General features: G+C 34.6%; 1 protein-coding gene across 1 annotated transcript; it reads right to left on the bottom strand.

Moving 5' to 3' along the window:
- Positions 1-2834: 2834 nt before the first annotated feature.
- Positions 2835-10987, bottom strand: LOC123533016 (uncharacterized). Its single transcript, XM_045314669.2, has 5 exons — positions 10605-10987; positions 9487-9556; positions 6137-6367; positions 4702-4890; positions 2835-3838 (listed from the first exon to the last, which is right to left on the bottom strand). Exons 1-5 carry the CDS (start codon positions 10935-10937, stop codon positions 3603-3605), a joined length of 1059 nt encoding a protein of 352 aa, XP_045170604.2. The 5' UTR covers positions 10938-10987; the 3' UTR covers positions 2835-3602.
- Positions 10988-11663: the final 676 nt, after the last annotated feature.

Raw genomic sequence — 11663 nt, 5'->3', positions numbered from 1 at the left:
CCAGCTCCGAATGTTCGCAGTTCATCCCATATCCATGTTCTTGAGCCGTTGCAAAACTTCGTCTAGTGCAACTGCTGCATCCGATAGGCCTTATATAATTAGGTCTGAGTCACTATCAGAATTCTAGAATAAAGGCAATTGAAGTAAGACAGTATTTCACTCAAAGGGTGGGGAATGGTTGTGCCGTCACAAACTTTTCAAACTTTTTGTGAAATTGAATTGGACTAACTCAAACAACTCCGATAGACAATAGATGTCATTGCAGAAGAAATGTCTAGTAAGGACTACTAAAATACAGAATTTTTAGTATTTAGTCTCGAATATATGAACAAAACGCTACGCACGAGGTCACACAGCGGTACCTACGCTTATTAGAGTACAAAAGTATTGTAGAAGAGAGAATAACTTTGTTATAACTTGTAACCCCAAAGCTAGTACGGAAGACGCATTTTAAGTTTTGGATAATATACTAAGTCCTTATCTGAAAATGATCCACCAAATATTTGTCATTGCCCGTGCTTTCAGACTCGGTAAACATTTAACTCCCCGGCCTTCACATCAGAATAAAAAATTAAAACAAACCAAATGATTTCTTTGCTGTGTTCAGTCAAGCACTGCAACAGAACGTCGTTACAGCCAAACAGGGAGAGAAACTGAACTGTCTGTTCATGTGAACTATATCAGAGGCCATAACATATAATAAGCCATTTGAGGCTATAATATTGAGCATCAAACAACCACCTCTTAAAACTAGAAGACGGGGCCTACAAGTTCAACCATATTAAAAGAAAATTATCTACAGACCCAGGAAAAACAAACCTTTAGATTACATGTCGCATATTCCAGTAAAAGTAGAAACACATCAATCTAATATTGCAGAAGAATAAGCGAAGTTTATTGCCAAAATGTCGTTTGTCTACATCAAAAAAGAAAGAAACACATATATAGGGCATGAAAGTCATCAAATTTAACAAAAGTTTAGTCAAAGTCATTCATGAGGTCTAAGGTCTGACTGAATACATTGACAACAATATTAAGGATGCCTGTAGTGTCAAGCACATACAAACCCTACGAGATTTGAACATTTTAAAATGTCAGAACTACCTAATAATCCATGGACAAACTTAAACAGTGATTTCTGCGGTCCATTTCCTACTGGAGAAGACCTCCTAGTTCTGTTAGATGAATATTTGCGCAAACAAATCGTGAAATTGTTCCATCCGTTCACCAAAGAGATTGATTCAATATTTGATAAGATTCTCTCCAAATTCAAAGTGTCGCAAACAAGAAAAACCAACAATGGATACCCTTTTAATTCGGATGAATTCACACAGTTTGTTAGCTACTGCGGATTGGAACACATACGAATGACTCAAAGATTACCAAAGGCAAATGCAAAAGCATTCAATAAAAAACAGTCAAGAACAAAAGTCAAGCAGAAAACAAAGACACATTCAAAAAACGCAGTTACATGTACAATACAGTAGGACATCGTCTTGGAAATTTCAGTGGCAAATTCACCATATAAAATGCACAAAAAGTCAGATAGAACAGAAAAATTGGAAACAAGAAATGTTTCGTTTCCTCAGGCAAACAGAACTACACCGCATTGGTCAAGGGGTTTCACTTCGTTTAATATACTGTTGTTTCAACGCGAACCGAGTATGCAACTCCCACCAAATACCGACAAAACACTAAATACCGACAAACACCAAATACCGACAAAACTCTAAATACTGACAAAACACTAAATACTACCGAACCAACAAGAACCAAACAACACCAAATACTGACAAAACATCAAATACTGACAAAACACTAAATGACAACAATCACCAAATACTGACAAAACACCAAATACCGACAAAACACTAAATACCAACAAATCAACAAGCACCAAACAACACCAAATACTGACAAAACATCAAATACTGACAAAACACCAAATACCAACAAACACCAAAAACTGACAAAACACCAAATACTGACAAAACACTAAATACAAACAAACCAACAAGCACCAAACAACACCAAATACTGACTTAACCCAAAGTACCAACAAAACATTACATACCAACAAATCACCAAATACCAACAAAACCGAAACACCAAATATTAATAAAATATTAAATATTAAAAAATACTAAATACCGACGACATTCAAATCGATTCGTGGAAAACAAAGAACAAAAAAGACAATGTTGATATAAACATTATGTTTAAGTGTAACAAGGGGAGAATTATCTCAAATGTTGTTCCGTGCAAAGGAGGTAACAAATAATTATACACTTAGATCGGACAAAATGAGTTTTCTCTCTTATATATACAGGGGCTCTAACAATGAACATAATCAATATACTACAAAATAAGTTTCTTCAGCAAGGCTTCCGTTATCATTAAGTTCATAAATACTTCGCTATATTTTACTATCGTAATTCCGATTTCGTTTTAAAATGTAATAATAATAGACACCTCTATATTTAAACGTATATTTTTAGAAGGAGAGGAAATGGAAGAGAGGGGGCAGAGATAGGCTTGGGTTACTGTAAAAATGAAATATTATAGTCTTTCAGATTTATGTGGTTAAAACTATTGAATGAACTGTTATAGTTACAATAAATTACTTTTGAAACTTTGAAATTGTTTTTGCGCTATTCTAAACCGACGCCTACACTTGCCCTGTTGGATATCTAACCTTGTTTTTTGTTCATCCTTATTATTTTATAAATTATATTTTCTTAGTTTCTTATTATCAATCATACTGCAGTCAATATCTGAACTATGCAGAATGCCAGATATAAACTCTAGCCTTTTATACTTTAGATCCCATCCGGACAATCTGAAAACTGGTTACTGAAAAGCTATACATTGAACATGCATAATTATGTTTATTTTATTCTTAGTATAAAATCATAAACAATTTAGATAGGAACGTTTTATTCTTACCAACGATTTCAGTTACCGGTACCGTATATTTGTCGTTTACATATATATGTATGTATGCTTCACCAGCGTTAATATGAATTGTTACCGGAATAAATAAGTAAAACTCCGTTCTCTTCATGTCACTTACCACTTAAAGATACGCAAAAACGGTTAACTACGCAAGACCAGCACTTAAAACTGTGAAGTACGAAATCATGAATTAAACAATTTCATATTTCCAAGTACAAGACTTTTCATAAAACGTGAAGTCGTGAGGTATGATATGATGACAATGATTTTTATGAAAGTGAAATTGTGACGTATGAGATCATTATAATGAAATTAAAAAAAAATCGTGATGTCATGAAATTTAAAATTGAAAAGTTCATGATTTCATATTGCACGATGTTTCGATTTTTTTTAATGAAAAATATTTTGAAGTCGTGAAGTGTACTATCGTGACACTCACGATATTGCATGATTCCTTGTTTTATCAAAAAAGTGAAATCATGAAGGTGTGAAAACGTGAAATTCACGATTTTGTGATTCGCAATTTCAAACTTTAATTGAAATCATGAAGACAACACCTGTCTTGCTTATTAAACAGATTGATTGCAATATAAATACAATGTATATTAAACATATTAACACAATTACGGAATTTCTTTTCATCAAAGTCATTTTAAAAAAATTGAAGTAAGTCGTTCACAAATGTAGCCACAAACATTGTTGCAGTTTTTGTTAAACCAGCGTTGGTTACTATTCATAGCTACACAAGTCTTTCCACCAGCACTGTCCGGTTGTTCAGCATCCCAGAACACTGTGTCATCGGTCGGCATGGCACTTGAATCCGTGAACTGCCATGTGGTACCTATGTTTGATCCGTCTATCCAATAGCATGTGGCAGAATATTCTACAAATAAAGTAGACTAACTGAAACAAAACTAAAGACATTTCGTATCTAAATCAAAAACAAAACAAACGACACATATATTTATTTCTTTTAACGTATTAGGTGAAACATTTGTACAGTGTTTTGTGACAAAAAAAAAATAGTTTTCACAAAAGTACTGTTTTAAACTACATTTGTTTCCTTAGACGTTGGTATTTTAATTCATTAAAAGAATTCGTATTTATAGCTCAAGGAATAAACAATTTTTCAGCAATATTGATCTTTTATCTCGACAAATTTAGGTTAAAGAAAATTGAGAATTTGATAACGACTTCAAGTAGTAATATCGTTAATTTCGTATTTAAAGCCCAGCTATTAGTCTATACACATTTAAAGGTAAAGAAGTAGGATTGACTCGCAGGTGGAGCCAAAGCACAAAATAACTTCAAGTAGTTATGTCGTTCATTCCGTATTTATAGTCCAACTATTGGTCTATACATATTTAAAGGTAAAGAAATAGGATTGACTTGCAGGCGGAGCCAAAACACTTTATTATAATGACCACCAGTAGTGACATTGTGATGTCATGACAATATGACTTCGTACACAATTTAATCACTTTAACACTTGGAAAAATGACAGCCGCTGCAAAGGTTTTAATTTGATTACTGTTTTCTCAAATACATTTTAGTTGTTATGTTCAATGATTTATATTGTTACATTTAGAATTGATCAATATTAGGATTTATCGACTAAGAAAAATGATACCAAACTCAAACTACGCCATACGAGATAGTTATCATTTTTTCCAGTTCGCTTAATTCTCATATTCACCTTACAAAATGGCAATAATTGTTGATCAAACAAATAACATGTACACATACCAGCGCAGTTTGCCAATGAATCTGCAAGGAACGTCTGTTTCCATTCCTCGTCAATTTTTACAAGTTTTGCATTCAACGCACCACATGCCAGAGACGCGTCATCTTGGTTTTGAGACAGTTGTGATAACGTAACTTGGAAAGTTGGGTCTGTGTTATGATGTATCCAGATATCAAGTGAATTCCCACAAACTGCAAGTTAAACTAAGTAGTGAATATGTTACAGACATATGGAATGGCTTGCGGGACAATAGTCAAAATTATGGCTCGTAACTAATTGCATTGAGATACATAGATAGTGAAGCTGACTGTACAATGTGATATTCTTGTAAAAAATGAAAGTTATTGGTTTAAATACAATATTACAGTGTAATATTCTGTGCATTATCTTTATAGATATAGATAACATTTTTTGTTATAAACATTGATTGTTTTATTAGATACCACCCACACTGCTCTTTTTACAGTGTATTCATAAAAGGAAACTTGATATTTACTGCATGTTTGCTATCCGTTGGGCAACAGTTCCCGTATTTTTCCCATGCGAAATGTTCGCATTCCCATGGGATAATGCCCTTTCCGATGGGAAAGTCAATTTTTCTTTACCTGTCACTGATTTTAAGATGCAATAAAATAAAATTTAAAGGTATGAAATAAATAAGGTAACCAAACCCTTTAATATGACGCATAAAATCTTTGTTTTAGTGTACAGGCGTACTGAAGTCTTGCTGTTTTGCCTTGGCTTGGCAAAAATAAATTGGCGGCCATTTATAACGAGTTTAGATACAGATATGCACATTCATTAGAAATTCAAAATAACTTTCATTTTTTTGTACATCTTCGTAGAAAGTTGACAATGCTGTATGACTTATTAATCATTGCATCAGCGCGTAAGACCATTTTTTAAGAAATATGTTTATTTCTAGATATGAATGTATCGTATTATCTCAGTTGAGTAGACGATTATTTTATCATGTCTCGGTTGTAGGTCGAGAATATACAGGTTTCGGACCGAGCATTTTAACGTTTTAGATGACTGAAATATACATAAATAGTTTTGTTTTTCATTTGTTTCTTTGGTATGCTTTGAAAGGTAACAGTTTCAACTTTGTGACGTAGCTGGAACATACAGTTTTACCTGTAACTGCCTTTCGATCTGTTCATTCATCATATATTTGCTGGCATACACGAGCACAAATGCTAGCTTTAGATTTAATACAATTTCATAATACAGCAAATATTTACTTTTTCATATTTAAATACCTGTACAAATTTTACTGCTGATGAATTTGATTTGTACCGACTAAACGTCTTCAAGCGGTATACATGGGGTCAATTGTCTCAACAAGCTGAGGTGCCAGCCAATGCCATCCAATCGACATCTCTCCTACTACGTATATCTTTGAAATTATTAATATTTGCTTGGCAAAAAACGTACCTGTCCCAGAATTAGGAGCGGCTGTCGTTTCAGTCGTCGTGGTGGTGGTGGTGATAGATGATTGTATAACACAAGACGGTGTGTAACTCCAGCTTCCGTCGGGGTTACAGGTAGCTTCAACCATCCCGTTACTCTCTACATATCCACTATTACACCTGACTCGAACCTTGGCATTCACATGTCGAACATTTCCATACACTTTCCCATTAGAAAGAGTCATGACTTTGCATTCTGTAACAAAAAATAGTACACAATGACACCTAAATTACACAAGAAAACCTTGGCATTCACATGAAAAATACGCGTTAAAACTTTATCGTTTGCATACTGAATTCATAAATCAGGCCTGAATCCAGGGACGGGATGTGTGTGAGGGGGTGGGGATGGCGGGGAGAGTGACCCCAAACCAGTCTGCTAAGAAGTGGCCTATATTCATGAAACTTTAGACCTAAAAATGCACAAAAAAACTGATTTCATATCTCTGTTTGTAAAACCCTCAAGGCAGAGCCCCCTTAAAGGCAGGAGAGGAACGCCCTTCCGTATATGCCCTAGAGGTTTAGCAGGATGGAGATACCTACCAAAATGATACCTCGGTCCATTCTAGCGTCCAAATTAAATTAATGATATTTGGATACCCAGAACCTAAAACACAAAATGCACCAGATGCCACATTTGATTAATATATTTCTAACATTTCCAGAGGGAGACCCCTGACCACCTTTACAGAAGCAGCGAAGTACCTCTTCCCGTATCCACCCCACTCGGCTCTACTCACATCACCGATGAAGCCTTCAATCTTAACTTGTGCCCCTTTTCTGGATTCGGGTCTGACCAAAAGCAAAGTTTTAAACAATATTTTAAAAATAATAAATGGATTTCTATACTCGTTAAAGACTGCGTTAAATCAAATTCGACTTTTCATATTATAAAACAATGTCCTTATACGATGAATATACTCTATACATACTATAATGATTAGAGCACAGTAAACTGTATTACAGTGTTACAAATTTATCTGGGGACCGCTGTGGCCGACTGGTTAAGGTTTCTCACTTCCAATCAATCACTTCCCCTCACCGCTATGGGTTCGAACCCCGTTTGGGGGTGTATGATTCATTCATGCGAAGAAGCCGTCCATTTGGCATACGAAAGGTCGATGGTTTTACCCAGGTGCCCGCCCGTGCCTAAAATAATGCACGAAGGGGCAACTTCTTCCTCTACCATTCTACCATCAAGAGCTGGAAAGTCGTCATATGACATAAAGACATAAAATATGTCAGTATGACGTTAAATCTAACAAAAACTAATAACAAAACTATCTGAAATGGACAAGTTGTCTTACTAGCCTCCATGTAGTAACATCATGTTTTTTTTGAATAAGTTACGTATCTATTCAATGCCTCACACATTTTTTGAATTGTCTTAGTAACATGATCAAAGACGTACGAAAAATAAACCTTGACAGCAAATGTCATAATGTCTATCGTACGAGGGTCCTGCAAAAAGTTCTGTTATTGGATGTCTTAAGTGCTACGTTTTATCAAAATTATTTTTATTACAAACCTTCAAAGTATTTCCCCTTTATCGAAACACATTTTTGTAACCTTTTTTACCCAATCGCGAAAAGCAGACAAATAGTCTTCTTTTGGTATCTGTTTGAGACACTGATAAATGGCGCTGCCAAGAGAACTTCTGGACTTATATTTCTTTCCAGAAAGCATTTGCTTAAAGGTCCATTACTAAGGGAAAGTGAGTTGGCAATTTTTTTTTCATAGCAAGTGCATAGACTTCTGCAAGACACTAAATAATGAAGATTGGCAGGTCAAAATTTACAGAAGGTCTTTGGAATTCAAAGAAATGTATGTGTATTATGTTGAAATTTCAATGAATCGACAAAATGACCCCCCAGGTCTTTTTAACTTTCTTCATACTTCATAGAAAAATAATTATACATATACTGCGATTTATTTCGAATTTCTACATACGAACTTTCATTTTCCAATAAAATGAAATAGTTTCTGTGCTTTTTAAAAGAAATTAAAATGTTCACTTTCCTTAGTATTGGACCTTTAAGCCTTGGAAATAAAAAAAAGTCACAGGGACTCAGCTCAGGTAAATAAGGCGGATGGTTTACAACTTCCACCTTTTCAGAAGCCAAAAAAAGACTTAACAACCTCACACTTGTGAGAGGAGGCGTTGTCGTGTATAAGATAGACTCCTGACCATCCTTTGCTTGTACGTATCTTATTGTAAAACTCTTTCACTTTTTTCAGTACAGAGTTCTTGTAGAATCGTCCAGTGACTGTATGACCAGATGGACAAGGCACTTGAACGACTGGCCCACTAGAATCGAAGAAAATTGCGTACAATATCTTTTTCGAGCTTATGACTCTCTTTGCAATACAGGGGCGTTTTCGATCTTTTCGCTTCCACTGCTTATTATCAGCCCTTCTCTGTGGCTCAAACATGTGCACCCTGGTTTCTTAACCTGTTAGCAAGTTAGAAATAACACGAATATTACAGCCTTTGTATGTTTTCAAAAGTTCCCGGGCACATTTAAGGCGTTGTTTCTTTTGCTCCTCAGTAAGCAAATGAGGTACCCTAATAGCGTAAAGCTTTTTCAGGTCCAAACGCTTTTTCAGAATTGTTTGCACACGGCCTTCTGATATGCCAGTACAACTGGCTATATCTTTCACCGACAATCGCGCATCATGTTCGACCACAGCTTTTACAGCAGCGATGCTTGCCTTGGTAACAGAGGTTTTAGGCCTACCAGAACGGGTACCATCTTCGACAGATAATGTCCCAGCTTTAAAAGCTTTAACCCACCCAAACATGTGCGCACTGATATGGCCTGAGGTCCATATAGACCACACAATTCATCAAATATCTGCTTTGAATCTATATCAAGTAATATAGCTACGAATTTCAGTCTCTTCGTCCATTTTACAATGTGACAAGTAAGTGTGTATGACTGCATGTATTTCAATTTAAAAAAACTCGGTCATTTGAAAAGCAATTTGCACGAAATAAACGGATATCGTTAGCTATTGGACACACCATTCAAATGCAATGAAGTGTTTTAAAAAAATACCTGGGATAAAACTACGGAAGCCATTTAGTGCCAGAACTTTTTGCAGGATCTTCGTATCAGAAACATCATAAATCCGTTTTTCGACACTTTCCGTATCATCAAAATAATATTAAATAATGTTAAATACAATATATATATAGTAAATATTTAAAGTATTTTAGTCATTACATTGGCCTCGAAAACAGACTTTAAAAAGTTAGCATTTTCAAACAGCGGGAGCGTTTATCTGTCTACATGAATATTGAACACACTTTACCTTTAAAATTGCATTGTCCAGTGTGAACGTCACACAGTTGTCCGTCATCGCACGTACAAACTTTCTCAACCTGAAAATATGTTTTATTAGCTGTATAAATACATGAAAGAATTCCTTCTTTTTAAGTCAAAGTTCAGAAGACATAAAATGCAGAAGACATTTAAAGCTATTCATATAATACAACTTTCACGTACAATGCAAATTTACATGTTTTACACCTGTAACTAAGTAGTTTTCGTGCATGGAGATTTAAAGCATGTACACGTATACGTATTAAATTGTATCCACTCTATTGTCGATCAAAAACGTTTATATTAAATAGGATAATTAATTATGTGTTGAACCATTTTATTTTCTAAATGAACTAATAGGTAGTTTGAATGGCCGTTTTGGTGGAACCATAACTCTGTACATTCAAGCTGGATGGAGAATATAGTAGTTTCAAATCATCGGTCTTATCCTAGTGTCACTAAGCCCCATCCCGACTCCGAAAGGCACACATATTCAACAAGAACAACAATGCGTGAGTGCAAAATTATTTTTAATTCTTTAGGATACAACTTATCAATAAGTCATTCCAAAATTGTAATTTTTAAAAAAGAGTTTTCGAGGGTATTGTTTATAAACCTTCCTCGGAAAAATAGAAAAAAAAGCAACAAAAAATAAAAACGACAACAACAACATAAAAACAACAACAACAAACAACAACAACAGCCACAGGAGTTCACAATTTTGACTACAGGTATAGTTTCTATACATTTCATTCCGGAAGTTATTAGAATTTTTACAGTTATCTAACTTGTGAGCCTGTCTTACGACATTGTAACATTGTCAGTGAATTTCGTACGACATGGTGTTGCTATCTTTCCATCAAATCATGCAAATTCAATCTGACGGGTCTTGTGATTATTTAACGCTGAAATCAATTTAAGGCAATTGCCTTGGATTGACATTTCAAGATTTATTTTTAAAAAGGCGTCTCCTGGATGAATATAAGAACTTAATTTGATGCAGCTTATTCAACAATTCGTGTTTATTATATAAATGACTGATGACAAATTGAAACAACACGTTCTCTATTTTAAATTTGCCATTTGACATTGATTGTTCCTTCTTACCTCAGTGGTAATGATGTCCTCCCGAAGAATAAAAATGCATTGATTGGATCCATCTATTTCATTGAATTCTGAAATATTTTTAATATGCAGCTCACAGACATTTAGTACGCTTTTGTATCCTAAAAATATGCACTCTGACCTCACAGCACATTCAAATACACATTGTTTTACAGAAATGTCGCTCACGATCAAAGACTCTTTTCTTTGCTCTAAACAAGGCGCCCATCGTGAAACTGTAAAGTCCACAAAATGTTCAGCCAATGAAAACTTAAACCAAAATACCATAGGAACAAATGCCCAAGCAAGAGCAAATGACCATTCCATCGGCAGCATCGCAACGTGCACACCTTCTTTTGATAATAAACTATCTCTTCAGTTAGTATTCTAACCATTTCGCGCAAGTGCTTGTATATTTGCTTTGTAGAAATCCGGTCCATTTTCGTAGCAAACAAATTACATTTGCGTTTGGTTAATTGATCAACGTGAATTATTTTAATTACCCGTAACGATGACGAACAATGTTTACAATAGCTTATTTAATTGGTTCTAGTGTTTATATTGTTAAATGAAATTAATTATTAACCGTCCTGCACGTCAGAACAGCCGATACATTTGAATAAATATCTATAGCCGTGTGTTATTTGATGAATTTGCTAAGTGTAAATTAACCAGCAAAATGTAATTAATTAAAATGTAATAAAACGCCCCCTGAATCGAGATGCAAATTATATGCTTAATCAACAATGTCAAACCATTATCTGATTTTTTGAGAACGTATTGAAACATGCAAGGAATTAATTATCTATACTCATCTTTTCAGTTAAAGACCCACCACAATCTAGTGACATACTTTTACCTTCCACATGAAAATCATTCAGATAATACTGGTATAACACGGCTATACAGCAAGATGACAGGTTGACAATTAGGCCCTCCGTGAATGAATATGTTTTCACAACTTCATCTGCAAATTTATTCAGTAAATATGTTTCCAGTGTAGGTTTAAAAACATAGATAACAAACTATGTTAATCTGAATAAATAAACAATATGTGTAATC

Source organism: Mercenaria mercenaria, chromosome 11 (genome assembly GCF_021730395.1).
Source record: "Mercenaria mercenaria strain notata chromosome 11, MADL_Memer_1, whole genome shotgun sequence".
Classification (NCBI taxonomy): Eukaryota; Metazoa; Mollusca; class Bivalvia; order Venerida; family Veneridae; genus Mercenaria; species Mercenaria mercenaria.
This window is presented reverse-complemented; position numbering and strand designations above follow the sequence as displayed.

Bases quoted from the DNA above. Each gene is read 5' to 3' on its own strand.
- LOC123533016 (XM_045314669.2), bottom strand. From the start codon at position 10,937: ATGCTGCCGATGGAATGGTCATTTGCTCTTGCTTGGGCATTTGTTCCT. The intron at 6,368-9,486 runs GTAAAGTGTGTT...TTTTTGTTACAG, and splicing joins TGGACAATGCAATTTTAAAG to AATGCAAAGTCATGACTCTT. The intron at 3,839-4,701 runs GTATGTGTACAT...CTTTATTTGTAG, and splicing joins TTCATTGGCAAACTGCGCTG to AATATTCTGCCACATGCTAT.